This window comes from Pollicipes pollicipes, unplaced genomic scaffold (genome assembly GCF_011947565.3).
Source record: "Pollicipes pollicipes isolate AB1234 unplaced genomic scaffold, Ppol_2.1 Scaffold_4295;HRSCAF=5057_pilon_pilon_pilon, whole genome shotgun sequence".
NCBI classification, from domain to species: Eukaryota; Metazoa; Arthropoda; class Thecostraca; order Pollicipedomorpha; family Pollicipedidae; genus Pollicipes; species Pollicipes pollicipes.
This window is the reverse complement of record NW_023596461.1, coordinates 39389976-39407647: the sequence shown is the minus strand read 5'-3', so window position 1 is coordinate 39407647 and position 17672 is coordinate 39389976. Positions and strand designations below refer to the sequence as shown.

The 17672-nt window shown below is 59.1% G+C and overlaps 3 protein-coding genes across 3 annotated transcripts; all 3 read left to right on the top strand.

Moving 5' to 3' along the window:
• Positions 1-159: 159 nt before the first annotated feature.
• On the top strand, positions 160-7774 carry LOC119097525 (GRB10-interacting GYF protein 1). Its single transcript, XM_037220558.1, has 6 exons — positions 160-234; positions 1911-2092; positions 4833-4968; positions 5545-5769; positions 6201-6430; positions 7597-7774. Exons 2-6 carry the CDS (start codon positions 1932-1934, stop codon positions 7772-7774), a joined length of 930 nt encoding a protein of 309 aa, XP_037076453.1. The 5' UTR covers positions 160-234; positions 1911-1931.
• Positions 7775-8899: 1125 nt separating this feature from the next.
• Positions 8900-11104, top strand: LOC119097524 (putative uncharacterized protein DDB_G0294196). The gene is made up of 6 exons (XM_037220557.1): positions 8900-9000; positions 9296-9462; positions 9804-9992; positions 10255-10332; positions 10741-11033; positions 11098-11104. The coding sequence occupies exons 2-6, from the start codon at positions 9316-9318 to the stop codon at positions 11102-11104; spliced, it is 714 nt and encodes a 237-aa protein (XP_037076452.1). The 5' UTR covers positions 8900-9000; positions 9296-9315.
• Positions 11105-14671: 3567 nt separating this feature from the next.
• On the top strand, positions 14672-17631 carry LOC119096871 (GIGYF family protein CG11148). Its single transcript, XM_037219850.1, has 4 exons — positions 14672-14682; positions 15030-15260; positions 15580-15806; positions 17158-17631. The coding sequence occupies exons 2-4, from the start codon at positions 15167-15169 to the stop codon at positions 17272-17274; spliced, it is 438 nt and encodes a 145-aa protein (XP_037075745.1). The 5' UTR covers positions 14672-14682; positions 15030-15166; the 3' UTR covers positions 17275-17631.
• Positions 17632-17672: the final 41 nt, after the last annotated feature.

Sequence of the window (17672 nt, the reverse complement as noted above, 5' to 3'; positions counted from 1 at the left end):
GTTACGTTGCACGACAAACAATATCGATGATTGATGTAAAAGTTTTTTTCTTTCTCAGAATTGTCAGTGAAGTCTGACTTTTTGCATTACTAGAGCTCAAATCAAGTGTATGGCTTTAAGTCAGTTCGTTCAACAATTCCATCACTAATTGCTCTGCCATCTTGGCTGAATAGCGTGTTCTTTGCGCGGAAATACATCCTCTTCTGCTGTAATACGGAGTCTCGGGGATATCAGGTGATGCACGTGTTTACACTGCAGTTAAATACATCATATTTTATATATTTTGTGATGATGTTGCAAGCAGAACATTACTAACATGCAGTTGACGTAAACGGCTCCGCACGCGTCGCGAACGTATATGTGAGCTTTGTTTCGCTGGCTTGCGTGAGTTGCTAGGCGGGCGCCTGGCCGCTTGGAGGTCGTAAGGGTAATTATTGACATTTTATGTCAGCTACAGCCGATGGGCTTTTGCTTTATATTTTTTTCTGGTACTCGCTTGCAAAATGACATCGTTATTTATGTGGTTGTCACGCTCATTGTCTATCACAACATCTGTCTTACTTAAGATAAACAATTTACCAAACAGCTGAGTGGGACAGTATGCACATCATGCTCACAATGGGTGCATTTCAAATGCACAAAAAGTTATTCATTTCATGTGCTGTCATGTAGAGTAAGCTGCAAGTGTTTACCACTTCATGACATGTTTTTTTGTGGTCTGTGGATTCTTGATGGCTTTAAAAAAAGGGAGGTTTTGGTCACTTTTCTGTTGATACACAAAGGTTCAGAATATCTGGGGTATTATGTCATGAATGACATCAGCAAGATAGATTTTTTTGTCATCCCAGGTGCAGTGAATACTCCCTAGATCACATGCACATCTTAGTTCACCAGTTACATGTCAGACTGTTGGTTTGTGGCAAGCAACAGCACTCAATTTCATCAATAACAACATTCAGCAACATCATTTAAGAACACTCCTGAAGCTTTCATGGGCATACACTGAGTTAGAAAAACAGCCAGGAAAAGATTGTTAATGCAGAGATGGTTGCTGTATTTAATCTCAGAAGATCAGTACTGAGAAGAAAACTATCTTAACACATATATTGCACATGTTTGCATATACTGGTGCTGGGGTGTATGTTATAAAACATTGATATGTAATGAAACAAACATTCTGTGGATTTCTTTTATTCTGATTCAAGATGACTATTGCAGTTGGTACATATAGCCCAAATTGTCTTCATGAGCATCTATTTATCTCACTGTGCCTACAGAATGCAGGTTTTTGTGAGAGGTTATGGCTTGTTAATTTTTCCTGCACAGGTGTCACTGTTATCAGCAACACCTTGATGTTGGAAGTGTATTTTTCTGTCTGGTTTGCAGTAGTCTTTTCTTTGTGTGAAATGTTCTTATTGTATTTGTCTTTTCATTTTCAGCACTTAGGATGTGATGCTCTTGAAATCTGTTAGCACCATTTTACTTCATATAAATTATGCTTTAGTTGAACTGCATAGTTACTGGGATCACAGCATGTGCTAAAGCCACGCTCCATTGCACTGCTGTCCTCGAAGCATTTGTTCAAGATGGGTGAAAAAATTGAATAATAAGTAAAGTGATGTAAAGTAAGATCCATTGATTGCATCTTCATGGAGTGGCATGTTACCCCCCCCCCCCCCTCCATATGATGAATTCAGAGGTTCTAAGCCCAAGTCACTGTCATGACTCAGAGCCCAGCCAGGTTAGCCCACAGGGTCAGCACCGTGACCTCAGGTTGACATGTTTGCTGCTGTGGTGACATGGTGTGGTACTCCCTGTCCATTTGGTGAATGTAGAGGTCCCAACCCAAAGTCCCTGCATGACGTGGAGCCGAGCCAGGTCAGCTCACACAGTCTGCATTGTGACCTCAGGTTGACACATTTGTTGCTGCAATGACGGAGACGACGCTGAAGTTCGGTCCGGAGTGGTTGCGAGCCCTGTCTCATGGCAGCGGGAGCAGTGGTGGCGGCGGCAGCGGCACTGCCACAGGGCTCGGCTCACCGCCAGCCAGCCCCAGCACCACTCTCCCCAGTTACAAGATGGCCGAACACCGGTGGGTGCTGCAGCTGGGGTGTGCTGATGCTGCTTCGGCGAACAAACAGCTGTGCTGGGTGGCAGGGTTGTGATGTACACTGCTGGGGGACCACTTAAGGCCAAACCGATTCATCTCAGAATAGTTCCTGGTGATAGCTTCATGACCTACACATCTGTGGGAGTGGTATCATCAAGTTCAGGGGAATGCATGCTTGTTGGAAGTTTTTTATGTACATGCTGAACATCCCAGGTTAGTAGTTTGATAACAGCTTAAAGCAGTTTGCGTCATGTGTTACGGGCCAGGAAATACTGCACATCCATGTTTCCATGGTATCAGTTGCAATGTTTTCCATGCTCCTGTTAGCTTCACAGCTTAACCTGTTATGATCTTACCCTTAAATGCATGATTTGGGAGGTAAGAAGCTATGACTGTGGTTTTGAAAAAGATGTAGACTTCACGAGTGCCACTAGGTCTTTTACTGACCTATGGACATATTTTGGCAAAACAAGGGAGGGGAGAACGGTGAAAGATGAAGAACCATACACAAAAATATGCCAACAAATCGGTTTCATCCTGAATTTGATACACTTTCTTATTGAAACTGGGTGGGTACCCATGTGGAATGTTTTTGCCAGTGTGGTATCACCTGCTTTGAGCAGAATGTTTGCATTGAAACTCTATTTTTTCTGTTTTTCGAATTTTGATGATGGCTATGAACCAATAGCTTTGAATGTCATGCTGTTCAGCTGAACTCTAACTGTAAATAGAGGGCCTAACTACTGGGCGATTCCATGCTACGATATGGTGAGTACCAACCAAATATCGAACACTGGGCTGTTTGGGCTCATGAATTACGCTTAAGCTGAAGTAGCATTTCATGAATGCTCATGAATTACGCTTAAGCTGAAGTGCCATCAAAGTTTGTTCATTCATTGGTGTTATAACAATAGTTATTTCCAGCGACCGAAGAATCTTTCGGGGGAATTATGTTTGTTTGTGCCCTTAAGAAATGGTTGCAATCGATATAATTGTAAGTGGAGAGATTGCCCTCCTATTGCTCTTATGCTCATGCAAGATCATGCCACGTAGCAGGGTAAACGTCACATTGATCACTCTACCTGCGTCCACAGTGTGCCCCGGTAGTTTTTTTCCACCAAAAGCAAACACAGTGTTTGCTTTTGGTGGAATACTACGCCACTCACATTGCTCAACATTACGAGTGAGGTTGTTGCCTGTTGACGGGCAGGCTGTGCTTTGCGAACATCAGATGTTGGACTTAACATGTGTGCTTCTTATGTTAATTAACACAATTGTGTGTAAAATGGGACTTCAGTAATCGGCATACCCAAAAAGCCCCATAAACAAGGACAGTTAGTGCGAAGCGAAGCAGTACAGAATGGGGTGTATTATGTCACGGTACCGCAGGTGTGCAACTGAACTAGTGTGCACGTGTTTCTACCAAAAAAAAGCAATGTGATCCCTAAAAATCCTACGTCCGTGTAGCTCTGATCGAGCTGGGGATCGCTTTGCAAACCACTTTGTAAACATATGAGAGATGAGCGCAGTAGCTCGTCACGTGATTGGGTGTTCGGTGATGCTTCATCACTAGTTGCAGTCGATGCTCGTAAAATCTTCAGTGTCCTGGTGAAGGCAGTGTTAGGGTTCAGGGTCGGCTTTTTAAAGGAAAAGTCTCATATGATCATCAGCGGGTGGCTACTGTGAGCCCATCCCTTGTTAAACAAGACGCAGGTTTTCAGTGGCCTCGTGATATGCTAGGTCGCACGGTCCGGTGAGTATTTGGTGAAAACGAAGGAGAAAAACGGGAAAGGCGTATTTACCGTTATGACTGCCTTTGCACTACACATTGACCGCCAAAGAACACGGGCACGGCGACCGCCAGTAGCCATGGCGTTGTGTCACGGGACATGCCCCCCCCCCCCCCCTCCCTCCCCTCCCCTCCGTCAGCTCTAAGGAGCCAGTGGGCGTACACTAGATATGGAACGATGTCGTGGGACTCCGTCGATTCGCAGGAGTCCAGACAAAACGCGACGTTTACCCCCTCCGTGAAAAGCATTGTGGCCGCGTGTTGGTAGTTTGAGCCTGACGGAAATGCCCAAGGCTACGGTGTCACGTTGTGATGATCGAGCCCCGAACGGCAATGCCAGGATCATGGTACGGATAACACCACGAATTTATTCCACCCAAGTCAAAGGAACGGGCGCTAATTTTCCATTTCATCCATGGATTTGTGGTTGAAGGCCCAGCGTTCCAAGCTGCCAATTGGCGCTCCAAGTCCGCAGAAGTCCCACGGCGTCGTAGCAAATGATATGAAGCGAATGTCTTGCGTCCGTGCTGTTTTTCTCCCAGTGATTGTGGCGTCCCCGGATCCGGATGATCGGTTTGTCTTAATTGAGCAATTGCATGAGCCTTTTAGTTTGAGTGCTATATATGTTTATCCCCAAAAATTATTGAAAAACACATGGCTTTCGACAACGTAGTGGACCTCACTTAGTTTTACTGAGTTCTACAGGTCAAGATTATGACAAAAATGGCCCCGGCACATAAACCTGAACCGGAAGTTGGAATACTGCCTCGTTCCCCACTCTACGTGGTCGGGTATGAATCGGCAAGGCCTGCGAGGCCCGATCACTGGCCGCAGAGCACTCCGAGTTCTGCTCTAGGCCCTCAAGAAGCGCAGCGGAGGGCGGAGCAGCATTGGCGGCGTGACAGGCGTCGATGGCAGGCCCTCTGTTGTCAGGTACGACCGAGAGGAGATGCTGGCGCTGTACGAGAAGGGCATTCTGGCACCGGACGAGATGTCGCAGGACGACGCCGTCTTCGTCGACAAGTGCCAGCCGCCAGTGGCCTTCAGTAACGTGACCGAAGAGGAAAAGGTGAGACGCTCGAGTCATCAGAGACGGCGGGACGAACTGTCATCAGACTCGGCGGGAGGAACTGTCGCTAGAGGGTGGGACGAGCTGTCGTCAGAGACGGCGTGACGAGCTGTCTTCGAGACGGCGGGACAAACTGTCGTCAGAGACACTGGGACGAAGTGTCGTCAGAGACGGTGGCACAAATTGTTGACAGAGACGGCGGGACGGGCTGTCGGACCTGGTCGCTCTCCTCAGGTGCCGGGATTTTATTTGACAGCAGTACGTGGGCGGATGGGCGCCTTGGTGTGGGGCGCTCGTCATGCTACGCTCTGCCGCAGTGTCTGGTACTCTGGTCTGGCCAGCTGACATCGCTGCCCGTGTCGGCCGCCGGTGCTGTCTGGAGTCGCCGCACGTGACCGCTCCGCCAGGAACTCCCGCTGTCTGAACTCCGCGGTGTTCGTGCGTGGCTCAGCAGCGTTTGCGCGTCTGTTTGCGCGGGGGCGGCGCCCCGTTGGGCGGGAGGGCGTGTTAGCAGACGCCTGGCGCCGCGCCCCGCGGTCGCGTGACCGCCGGCGACTGACACCGCCCGGCCGTCAGATGGCCTGGCATTCGGGCGTCAACAGCGAGGCGGTGCTGCGGCTGACAGGCCGCGGCGGCGGGCCGGCGGCGCGCGGCCGGGGCGGCTCCATGGACCGCGGGAGGGGCCGCGGGCGAGGCTTCGGCTTCCGCGCCGGCTACGACGACGGCGACGACGTGGGCTTCGGTCGCCGCGACCCGGGTCCGCCCGGCTATCTGCGCGGCAAGTCGTTCGAGCGTTCCCACGTGAGTCGGCCGTCCTCCGCCGGTTCGCCTCCGATCTGGCGGGCCGCTGTTGTGGCGCACGCCCACCGGCTGCCCGCCGTGGCTCTAACGAAGCTGAGTCGGGGGTCAGCTGTGCACGTTTGGGGGTCGTTTGTTCTTGGCGAGGATCATACGTTTACAAAAGTCATTCGATGTGTGGATGGTCCTCCAGTTGGATCTTGATCATGCCATGTATGGTTTTCTGACCCAGCTGGAACTCCCTCCCCCGGCTTGTCTGCGTATGCCGGACCGTCCCTGCCAACCTGGGCGTGCTGACCCGTCCGTGCGGGGTTATCTGTGCCGACCTGTGCTGACCTTTTCGTGTGCCCTGTTCCTGCTGACCTGCCAGTGCGCTGTCGTCTGTTGTGACCTGCCACGGCCTGGCCGTGCTGACCCGTCCGCCGCGGCCGCAGAGTATGCACGAGGGCGCAGACCGACCCAGCTGGGGCGACCGGAACGGGCTGGACAGCGTCTCGCCGCGTAAGGAGATGGGCCGCAGCTCGACGTCGGACAACTGGCGCAGCCGGGAGCCGGCGGGCGCCGACGACCGGTGGCGCGTCAAGGTGCCGCCGCGGCCGGCCGACAAGTGGGGTGAGTCGCTGCCGCCGTCGCCGCCGCCCGGCCACTGCCGGGGGCCGAGAAAGTAGGGACGTTATGCGAGGCGGGTGATGGCTTGTGGTCGGGTACGGCCTCTGGCTGGGAATTATTTTGGCGAAGTTCCCTGAGCCATAGTCAAGCAGGCATGATGAGATTCAGGCATGATTCGTGACGGGAGTGTCGCACGGCCAGTCAATGTATCCTAGCACCCCCCCCCCCCCTCCCCCCTGCGGTTTGACAGCACATGTTCCTGGTAGCATAACCTTAAGAAGGTTTGATCTTGAGACGGCCCAAAATATCCCGGACGATGCCAGTCGCCTGCGCGCCAGTGTCCACGAAGCGTCCGACTGCAGGGCGTATCCGCTCAGTACTCAGTCCCCGCCCCCTGAAGCCCTACTGCTATGTGACGACACTCGTGACCGGACGACGTCCAGTGTCCAGTGTCCACGGGGCGCCCGACGGCAGGGCGTACGCGCTCAGTACTCGGTTCTCGCCTGCTGAAGCCCTACTGCTCTGTGACGACGCCCGTGACCGGGTGGCGCGGGCTGTGCGGTGACGCCGGCCCACTTCGCCGTCCGCAGGCGCGCCGCGGCCGGCCGGCGGCGGCAGCTGGAGGGGCGACGCCGGCCTGGGGGCGCCTGGTCAGCGTCGCCGGCCCGGCGACGACGACCGGCGCCGTGACGGCCGCGAGGAGCTGCCCGAGTGGTGAGCGGGGCGGCGGCTGGCTCCGGTCACGGCCGCGGCCGCGCGCCGCCTGTCCGCCGCCGGCGGCCGGCGCGCGCTTGAGATTTGGTGTGGTGATCAAACGCGAGGCGGGGCGCAAGGCTGCCGCCGCGGACACGGCGCGACGAGGCGGAGACTCGCCGTCGGTGGTTCCTGGTGCCGCACCCGCGCCCATGATACTGGAGACGGAGGGTACCGATGTTGTAGTGGTTAACGGATCTGTGTTAACCATTACACGTCTGGGAAACCAGAGGCACGGGATTCGATTCACCGCGATGCCTGCCGTTCCTGCTGGGGTGGGAGGTAGGCGACTCCATATAGCCACAACAGTTAAGTGCGTCGTGAAGTACCAATGGCGGCAACGATGCTGGAGGCATGCCGGGTCGGCCCAAGAGCGCCGGTGGTCGGCGGTTGGCACTTGGAGTTCGCCTGTCCTCTGACCGAGTCCGTCCGACTGTGCCCCACTGACTGGCCTCTCCCGCGGCACAGGGCGACCGAATCGGGCGGCGCCGGCGGCAGCTTCGACTCGACAGGCGCCTTCCACGGCGACTGGGGCGACGAGGGCCTCGGCTCCCGCGAGGTCAGCCGCGCGACCAGGCCGGGCCGCACTCCCGACTCTGTGGTCCGCTGCCGCCGCGGTCTGGAGCTGTCACTGCTGACGTTCTGAGCCCTGGTGTGACCGTCGGCACGCTGTTTTGAGTGTGCCTGCGAGATCTCTGGTGGAGATGTGTCACTGCCAGGTCTCGGTCTTGGAGTCATTCCCGTCGGGCGGCTGCTCTTCTCTGTTCTTGAGTCGTCACTGCCAGACCCCTGCTCGGAGTGATCCCGTTCATGCCTGCGTTTGGGCTCGCCGCTGCTGTCCCGTCAGTGTGCGTCGGACTCGTCACCGTCCGCACTTTGCTCGAGTCCGCTGCGTGCCGACCCGCTGTTCTGGGCTGACCCCTGCCAAGCCTCTTCTGGGCTCGTCATTGCCCGATCTGTGTTGTGTGCTGGTGCTTGCGGGTGCCCCGCGCCGGTGCGCGGCTGATGGATGCTCCGTGTGGCTGCAGGGCTCGGAGGAGAAGACGGCTGAGACGGAGCGGGCCCGACCGGAGCCGAACGGTCCGCCGGGCCGCGCCGCTGAGACAGGTGCGCACCCGGCGCGGCGGCGGTCGGCCGCTCCCGGACGCCCCGGTGCACCGGCCTGTCGCGCACTCCGGGCCGCCTGCACAGATGTGTCGTTGCCTATGATGTGCGCTTGTGGTCCGGCGTTTGTGTTGGTCATTGTCGAGTCGCTGCGATGCCGCGGCTGTGACTGCGTGGCTGGGTGGCCCGCTGTGGCCGCCCAGTCCCAGTCGCCGGGGCTTTTGCCGACTCCCCGGGTCCATCGCGCAGCCCGACGCCGCTGAAGGGGTCCGCCCGCGGTGTCACTGTGTCAGCAAGGGCTGCGTTTATCTAGCGACTTGTTGACGACGCCGGCTTGGTTGTGTATTGTTCGTCGGCTCAGAGGCGGCCGTCTAACCGGCGGCCGTCGTCGGCAGAGCCGGAGCGAGTCGCTGAGGAGCGGGCACCGCCGTCGCCGACCAAGGCGGCGCCGGAGGAGCGGCCGCGCCCGCTGGAGCCGGCGGCGCCGCCCTGCCGCGAGGCGGCCAGCATGCAGCAGCTGCAGGAGACGGCCAACAACCTGGTGGCCGGCCTCATGGAGGACGAGCGGGAGCCGGGCGGCCGGCGGCGGACGGGCGCCGGCCGCCGCCGCCCCGGCTCCCGCAGCCGTCGCCGCTGCGCCAGCTGCGCAGACCGCCGCCGCCGCCGCCGCCGCTGCCGTCGTCGGAGGAGCCACCGGCAGCCCCGAGCGAGAGCGCAGCGAGGGGGCCGACCGCTGGTTCTACACAGACCCGCAGGGGCAGGTGCAAGGTCAGTCGGCCGTATGGGCAGGCGGCGCGGCCGCTGTCTGCGGTCACGCGTGGTCGGCTGTTTTCTACCCAGATAGTTGCCCAACTGCAGAGGTGATATTTGTTCGAGATGCCGCGCTGTTGCGGCCGGTGCCCTGTTTGCGCCTGAAGGCTGCTGGGAGATGTCCGGCTGCCGTGTCGCTCCTCCAGGACCAACTGTCCAGTATCCGCCGTGTGCGGCGCTGGGCGATGTCGCCGAAGCGTGGCGCCGGCCTGTCAGCTGCCGCGGCGTGCGTGACGTTGGCCGCCACCGGCAGGCCCGTTCACGGCGGCCGAGATGCTCGAGTGGTACCGGTCCGGCTACTTCCGGCCGGACCTTCTGGTGCGCCGCGGCTGCGACGAGCAATTCAGCCAGCTGGGCGAACTGGAGGCGCTCTGGGGCCGCGTGCCGTTCGCGCCCGGTCTCGCGGCGCCGCCCGTGCTGGTGAGCGGACGGCGGCAGCGCCTGGGCGGTGTTTGGGTCCGGCCCGACGGCACTGCAGACCGCACGTTGTGATGCTGTGGTCATAATCGGGTGAAACGCCTTGCATTGCCTTCGCGACGATAGTGAGAGATGCTTCAGCTATCCTTTTATGCACCACAGCGGAGTTAGCATTGCAGAAGCTGACTCCCGGTTTGTGTAGCTTTGCTGCGGTTGGTCTTACACGGGTAATACACCTGTGCTGTGGGCTAATGGAGCTGCATGCTCGTTCGCTGCCAGGCCAGCAGCTCACGCTGGCACGCCGTGCAGTATTAACTCGCCCCTGCCGCGCCCCCGCTCCACAGAAGCCAAAGGTTCCGGAGCCAGACGGCGGCATTGCAGCGGCGTTCCAGCAGCAACAGCTCTTGCTGGCGCAGCAGCAGCACCAGTTCATCCAGCAGCAGCAGATGCGGCAGCAGGTGATGGCCTCTGCGCTGATGAAGCTGCAGCAGTCGGCTGAGTTCCGGGCCCAGCCGCCGGCGCAGCAGCAGCAGGTATTCGCATTCATCCGCTTAGCAGCACCACGGACTTACAAATGCCTGGTGTTGTTGATCGTGCCGGTGCCCTGTTCCATTCGTCCCACGTGCACCGGACCTGCAGACGCAGTATATAGGAGAGCTCTGTTGTGAGGTGCCTGTCCAACTAGCGAAGCCGAGCGTATGAAAGAAGTGCGTCGGTGGATGCATGATGTGGTGTTCGATTTGGGCTGATGTCCGGGAGCGTGTGGAGGGCTGACGGGCCACCCCGCCCGGCCAGATTCTCTCCCAGTACCTGATCACGCAGCACCTGACAGAGCCGATGATGGCGCCGTCGCCGGACTTCTTCTCCATGCAGGTATGTGACCGAGCTGTGGCCGAGAGCCTGGGCTTGCTCGTGCGCGGGTGATGTCCGATGCCGACAGCCCAATCGTGCGGGCCTTAACGACATGGTCGGGGCGCCCCAGGCGACTCGTAGGCGTCACTTTGGAACAGTTTGCGTTGTCTCTCCCATTACTACACGCAACAAGATCAAATTTTTGCCATGTCGCAAGGGCTAAACGCTTTTTTCGTATGGCGTTTATAAGGTTGGAATGTGCTTTGGCCGATGTGAATGGTGCCTGTTGGTTTTCCAACTGGCTGGAGTTGCTGCCACACGCTGGGCTGCCCGCGAGGCAGCGCTCCCGGACTATTTCCGGCGCGGGGCGAAGCTGTGGGCAGCCGTCGTGCTCGGCAGGGTCGGTCAACAGCGCTGGTCCCGTTTCAGAGCATGATAGGCAAGCCGACCGTGACGCTGCCCAGCGTGCCCGGTATGCCTGGCATGCCAGGTATGCCGGGCATGGGCGTCCCGGGCGGCGGCATGGCGCCCAGCGCACTCCAGCAGATGCTGCAACAGATGCAACAGCAACAGCAACAGCAGCAACAACAGCAGCAGCAGCAGCAGCAGCAGCAACAGCAACAGCAACAGCAGCAGCAACAGCAGCAGCAGCAGCAGCAGCAGCAGCAGCAGCAGCAGCAGCAGCAGCAGCAGCAGCAGCCAAAGGTGGTGTCGGGCGAGGCGTCTGCGGCGCCCGGCGCTCCGGCGGCCGGCCGCGCCGCCGGAGCGTCACCCGACCCCATCCAGAGTCTGATGCAGCAGCTGTCGCGTGCCGGCCAGCCGCCGCCGGTCACGGCCGACTCGGTGTGGTCCGGCACGCACCCGTGGCCGGCAGCGGCGCCCGGCAGCCGGCCCGGCCGCCGGCTGGGCGCCGCGCGACGACCCCCAGCGGCAGCAGGAGCGCGCGCGCGAGGTTCAGGTACGTCCGGCGCTCGGACCCCGTGTCGCTACCGTCGTCGGCAGGCGGCCACCCGCCAACGGCGTCCGGTGGCGAAGGCGGTCTGGACATAACGTAAATAGCCGGTTGGTGCTTTTGCTCGGGTTTTTTACACACACGCCGCGCGCAAGTTCCGTTACGGCTCATTCAGGTGGTTAGGAAAGATGCATTTGTGCAGTGTTCGTGCGACCTTGAAACTATTTGGAGACTTTCTCCGCGTGTGATGACAGACTACCCGTATTGCTACGAGCGCTTGGCGTGATTGGCGGTGCTGACGATGTGGGCGGGGCCGGCCGACAGGAACGGAAGCTGCTAGAGGAGTCAGCCCGCCAGCGAGACGAGGAGCGGCTGCGGCTGGAGGCCAGCCGCTGGCAGGAGGAGCGGCGCGCCCAGGAGCAGCTCCTGCAGGAGGAACGCCGCCGCCAGGAGCAGCTGGAGCGACTGCGGGAGGAGCAGCGGCAGCGCGAGGAGGAGCAGCGGCAGCGTGAGGAGGAGCAGCGACAGCGCGAGGAGGAGGAGCGACGGCGTGAAGAGGAGCGGCAGCGGGAGGAGGAGCGACAGCGGGAAGAGCAGCGGCTGCTGGAGGAGAAGCGGCAGCAGGAGGAACAGCGGATACGCGAGGAGGAGGAGAAGAAGAGGGTGGAGGAGGCGCTCAGGGAGGAAAAGGAGAGGCGGAAGCAGGAGAAGAAGAGGGAAGAGCAGAGGAAGAGGGAGGAGCGTCAGGCGCAGGAGGAGGCGCTACGACGAGAGGAGGAGGAGCGGGAGAGGTGAGTGAGTGGCGGTGCACCCTCCATTAGGATAGCGGATAAATACAGTGTATGGTTAGGTCAGTGTATTGGCTTGTTGAACACTAAAGTTTGGACACCAGTTTCTAGTTCTGTGTAAGGTACCAGAGAACTTAAGTTAAAGAGAGCTATTTCTGGCTCTTTTTGCCATGGTGGAAAAGTCAGCGTGCTCTCTTAATCCTTGCGTGACAGTTACATGGAATTCTGTCAATAACATTGAATCTGTACGCGGGAAGCTGCTGTCGAACACTGAGTTTTGCCATTCAATAATTTATGCTGACTGGTTGGGTCAGCCGAACGTCTTTTGTGCCCCTGTTCTCCGCAACTGAGCCACGAGATTGCTCACTGTCGTATGCTGTGCCCCTGTTCTCCGGGAGCGAGCCAAGAGACGTCGCGCTGTCGTGTCTCGCCGTGGTCGCCGTGACCGGAGGGCTCAGCCAAGCTCAGTGCCGCCCTCGTGCCGCGCTGCTGTAAACCAACGGCAACCACGGCTCTGTGTGTAGGGAGGCGGAGCGGGTGCGGCAGGAGGAAGAGGAGGCGGCGCAGCGGCGCGCGCAGGAGGCCGCACTGCAGCGTCTGCAGGAGCAGCAGCAGCAGCAGCAGCAGCAGCAGCAGCGGGTGCAGCCGGCGCCGCCGCCCGCCCAGCCGGCCTGGGGCAGCCAGCAGGCGGCGGCGCCCAGCCTGTCGGAGATTCAGCGGCTGCAGGACCGCGACAGGCGAGAGGTACGCCGCGCATCACCCCTCGGCCGGCTCCTCTCCCTGACATAGAAGGCGACATAGCCCGGCTGGCTGGACGTGAGACCTCTGCGCGAAAGGCCTCAGGTTGATCTAACTATGGTGGCTATGTGACTAACACTGCATGAGGGGCTTCGTGACCGGGCACATCAACTTTTTGTGGGCTCTGCTTCGAAAAAGCTCCTGTGCAGCGAGCCAGTCGGGTCGGCAGTGAGACGAGCGTAGCGCTGCGCGGGCATGGCCGTGGTCCGTGGTCCGCGGCCAGTCCGACGGTGCGGTGTGCGGCAGTGTTGCTGTGGGACCGGCCGGACGACTGCGGGTCTGGTGGGAGGCTGAGTCCCCGGGCTGGTTACTGCCGGCAAGCCACTTGGGTGCTGCGTGCGAACGCTGTTTGTTCCCCGCCACAGCGCCAGCACCAGGAGCAGTTGGCGACGCGGCGACGCCGCGAGCAAGAGCTGGCGCTGACCGTCCAGCAGCAGCAACAGCAACAGCAGCAGAAGCTGAAGTGGGCCGCGCAGCCGGCGCCCGACGACAACATCAAGTCTCTGGCCGAGATTCAGGCGGAGCAGCAGCGCGAGCTGGCCAAGGTACGTGCCAGGCTGGGCGTGTTCGCACAGCGGTGGTGCAACAAGGCTGGGAAAGGTGTGCGCGCAAATGCCGGCCACCAGCTGGTGTCTGTCTGGACCACCGCGTGTCCGTCTGTGTGGACATTGTCTTGAGCGCATGGGTGTCGACGGGCTTGTCATGCATAGCTGTCGGTACCCGATCCCAGGTGAGGGACAATTATCGGCGCCTCCACACGGCCGAGCACCTGATGTCACAGGTCTGAGCCTTACCTGGACGTACATGGCCCGGCTCGGGGACGCCCGGTCAGGGGCTTAGTGTGCTCTGGGCAGTGGGAGCATGACGGCCTTGGACAACCGGTGCTGGCCGATTATCAGGCGTGGTATCCCTCTGTGCTAGTTTTGGAGTACCTCCGTTCGTTATCGGCTTATTATTTTTTCATCGAAGCATCTGCGTACCTGACAGCTGGGCCTTCGATAAGCTTATGACTGAGTGATGCGTGGGCTCCGGTACGTCGGCCCCATTAGTGGGTTCCCATTAGTCCAGAAAGTACGTGCCAAAGGATCATACCTCTGCTTGCCTATATGTTTTCTGCACCGGTCCAAAGCCCCTTAATCAAGCTCAGCTTGTATCCGCGTAGGTCGTTCGCTTGGTACGCGCTCACAAATCGAAGGGCGCAGCTTGTGTCTGTATCTGCATGCCTCTTGTTGATACGAGGCGCGCGCACTTAAAGCTGCTGAGTCGCTCGAGGCAGACCATCTCCTCGTGATGCTCGTATGGCTGTGACGCGCGAGGTACCATCGCTGTGCACCAGTACAACCAATGCTCTGCGGTCATGGTCGGCATGTTTACGGCCTGTGATCTCATCTCGGTCGGCCTCCTGCATGATGGGACGGGATGGAATTATGACCGTGATGTGGCGCGCGGTGCTCCTGCGGCGTGCCCGGGCGGAGTGCAGACCCGACTGACATCCGGCGACGTCTGCAGCGCCAGCAGCGGGCCCAGGCTGAGCGGCAGCAGCAGCAGCAGCAGCTCTCGTTCAACCAGGCGGGCGTGTGGACGGGGCGCCGCCCAGAATCTCAGCTGGAGCAAACTGGCCGCGTCCGCGCCGGCCGCCGCCGCCGCCGCCGCCGCCGCTGCCGTCGTCCCCACCCCCGCTCCCACCCCCGCACCCACCCCTGCCGCCGCCCCCGCCGCTGCCCCTGCGCCCGGTGCCGGCCGCACCGGCGGCGGCGGTGTGGGAACGGCCCGGCCCGGCCGACGGCGTCCGGCCCGTGGGCGGCCGCCGTCGCCACAATAAGCATAGTACAAGTGAGTGGGGCCGCGACCGCCGGGCGCCGCCTGCGTGCCGGCGTGCCGGAACGCGGGGCGGGCGCCGCCACCGCCGCGCGACTGACGTGTGCGACCCTGCGCGCTGCTGCAGGCTGCCGGCGGCTGTCGTCACTCTCACTGCACCGCCGAACGGCCGGCGTGCTCGTGCTGTGGTTGCGGTGCCAGCTCCGGCCCGGGTTTTCACCCGTCGCCCGTGCCTGTGACTGTCAGCGATCGAGGGGGTGGGGGTGCGCGCTGCCCATCGGGAAGGGGACTGTAGCGGGTGGCTGGCTCTTTAGACGCCGTGCGTCCCGACCGTCGGCTGACGGCGCGCTCCCCTGCGCCAGATTCGTCGTCGGGCGCGGCTGGCGGTTTCTGGGAGCCGATCGGCGCCGGCACGGCGGGCAAGAAGCAGAAGGCGGGTGCGCAGCCGGCGGCCGCCTCTAAGAAGAAGTCGCAGCGCAACAAGGCGGAGGATTCGGTGATGAAGCTCTTCGCGGGGCCGGAGGATCCGTCCGACGACGGCTTCCACGCCTGGGCCACGGCCACGCTCAGCAAGATGAAGACGGGCGTGGATGGTGAGTGGGCCCAGGTCGGACGCCGGCTGCGTGCGCCGCGGAGCTCAGCCAAGCGCCGCTCTGTTTTTGTGTTAATAGCATTGTGTGCAGTGGATGTCGGGGAGTGGATTTTGTCGGCGGTACGCGAGTTCTGTCTTCAGTAGGCCGTGATTGGTACCCTCAGCCATGCCTGGCTGGAAGAGATGCGCGCAAGTGCGTTGTCCCAGTCGTGCCCTGCGCCTGGCTGGGGCCGCGCGGCGTCCGCGGCTGCCCAGCCGGGCGTGGCGTGTGCCGCGTGCCGCGGTGCCCCACTGACGCCGGCCACGCTTTGTCGGCGCAGTGCCCACATTCATCGGCTTCCTGAAGGACGTGGAGTCGCCGTACGAAGTGCAGGACTACGTGCGCTCCTACCTGGGCGACGGTAAGGAGACCAAGGAGTTCGCGCGACAGTTCATGGAGCGTCGCAGCCGCTGGAAGAACGCCTCCAAGCGCAAGGAGAGCGAGGACAATATGTACGGTCCGGCTCGCGCGGTGAACCCGGCCAGCAACGAGTTTCAGGAAATCAAGGTGGGTACGAGTCGCGGCTTCGAGCTGCAGGGTTGGTGGGTACGAGCCGCGGCTTCGGGCTGCAGGGTTGGTGGGCCGGGATGGCGGAGGTGGAAGTCGGCGCGAGGGCTTGGTCGTTAGGCACTGCTGGAGACTGGGACAGCACCCAGATCTGATTGGTCGCATCGATGAGTACCGTTTGTGAGTCACGCACCTGATAACGTTCATTGGTGTCAGAGTTGACACTTTCCGTAGAAAAGTTGAGAGGCCCCAACTTTGACTTTGGGCCACCAGAGTCCGTGCTTTCTATGTATCGTCAGGCGTCTGACGTTTAAGTGTGGAATTCTGGTCAATGTTTGCTGTGGAGAAGTTTTCGATCTTGTGAAAAATTAATTGGAAGCTTTCCAAGTCCCAAATTGGCCGTCTCGTGAATGGTTATAGTGTTTACGCAACTAAGAGTTATGCCTGCAAATCAGAACGAATTTGAACTGAGTGTGTGTCATAATTATGTTTCATGTCGCATCAATGCGCGTTTACATCGCTTGGATGGTACCATTCTGTCCATACAATGCTAACATGCAAATTACTCATGCAGATGTTTGATTTAGATCATAATCGTCATGCGTGCAAAATGCGATGGATGCCCATCAGTGCATGTGTACAATGTGTAAGCTTGCGGTGTGCAAGTTCTTTGTGCTGTGCTAGGGTGGGAATCGCACAAGTACATGCTATAAAGTATTGCCATTGTTTGTGGACCTACCCCAAACACCATCCATAGGTGATTAGCTGTCATGCCACCACAAAACAGCCTTTGCCAGTCATGCTTTTCAGGAGCATGATCATTGTTCGTTTCCTGTGTTTTTCGTGCTATCGGTTTCCGCGGCTGTGTTTGTTTTATTTCTGGCAAAATGCATCATTTGGATGCCTGCTATGTTTCATTCATAGTAACTATCTGTTACGGTTTTGCTTCTGTTTGAGGGATTTCATTCACCTTGACATATTATAACTGGTGCGATCACTATGTCTCGTTCCTCCTGCTTGATTGTGCTATAATCACACTACTCTACTCATTTCTTGCAAAGCACACCATACCATCTTTACGGCACATGTTTCTGTGTTTATGGTTTGTCCTCAATCAGCTAATGGCACATTTCAGCTTGCCAGCCAAGCCGCGTTGCTATGTTTTTAGATTCTGATCACTTACATGCGACGAGACTGAAAGCCTCACTTCGTGACGTGGTGCATGCATGTGCGCTTTGAATGTTGACTGAGACGAGTCTAGGGCAGTGTTTAGCGTTGGTTATTGATGGTTGGCTCAAGTGCCATCACCAGGCATTGGATCGCTCACCTGACGCCGTCTGCAACTCCACAGCCGAAGGGCCGCAAAGGCAAGAACAAGAACCGCGCCGTCGATAGCAGCATCCTGGGCTTCTCGGTCACGTCCTCCGAGGGCCGCCTGAACGTGGGCGAGCGCGAAACCATCAACTGAGCGGCGCCGCTGCCGGCCGGGTGGGCGCGTCGGCCGAGGCGCCGGCGGAGGCGAGGATCGGGGCCCGGTGACGGCCGCCGCGCGGGGAGCGCCAGCGGCTGGGCACGGACTGGCGGGCGGCAAGACGCACTGCGGCACGGACAGATGTACCGTGGCACAGAGGTGGACTGGACAGCGACAGACGCACTGTGACACGGGGAGATGGACTGAGGCATGGACAGACGCACTGTGACACGGGGAGATAGACTGAGGCAGGGAGAGACGGACTGTGACAGGGACATGGACTGAGGCAGGGAGAGAGAGAGAGAGAGAGAGAGAGAGAGAGAGAGAGAGAGAGAGAGAGAGAGAGAGAGAGAGAGAGAGAGAGGAGACGGAGACGGAGACGGAGACGGAGACGG

Excerpts from the sequence above, each read along its gene's own strand:
- LOC119097524 (XM_037220557.1), top strand. The coding sequence starts at position 9,316 with ATGCTCGAGTGGTACCGGTCCGGCTACTTCCGGCCGGACCTTCTGGTG. Across the intron at positions 9,463-9,803 it reads TCGCGGCGCCGCCCGTGCTG|AAGCCAAAGGTTCCGGAGCC; the intron begins GTGAGCGGACGG and ends CCCGCTCCACAG. Across the intron at positions 9,993-10,254 it reads CGCCGGCGCAGCAGCAGCAG|ATTCTCTCCCAGTACCTGAT; the intron begins GTATTCGCATTC and ends CCGCCCGGCCAG.
- LOC119096871 (XM_037219850.1), top strand. The coding sequence starts at position 15,167 with ATGAAGCTCTTCGCGGGGCCGGAGGATCCGTCCGACGACGGCTTCCAC. Across the intron at positions 15,261-15,579 it reads GATGAAGACGGGCGTGGATG|TGCCCACATTCATCGGCTTC; the intron begins GTGAGTGGGCCC and ends TTGTCGGCGCAG. Across the intron at positions 15,807-17,157 it reads ACGAGTTTCAGGAAATCAAG|CCGAAGGGCCGCAAAGGCAA; the intron begins GTGGGTACGAGT and ends GCAACTCCACAG.
- LOC119097525 (XM_037220558.1), top strand. The coding sequence starts at position 1,932 with ATGACGGAGACGACGCTGAAGTTCGGTCCGGAGTGGTTGCGAGCCCTG. Across the intron at positions 4,969-5,544 it reads ACGTGACCGAAGAGGAAAAG|ATGGCCTGGCATTCGGGCGT; the intron begins GTGAGACGCTCG and ends CCCGGCCGTCAG. Across the intron at positions 6,431-7,596 it reads CACTGCCGGGGGCCGAGAAA|GGCGACCGAATCGGGCGGCG; the intron begins GTAGGGACGTTA and ends CCCGCGGCACAG.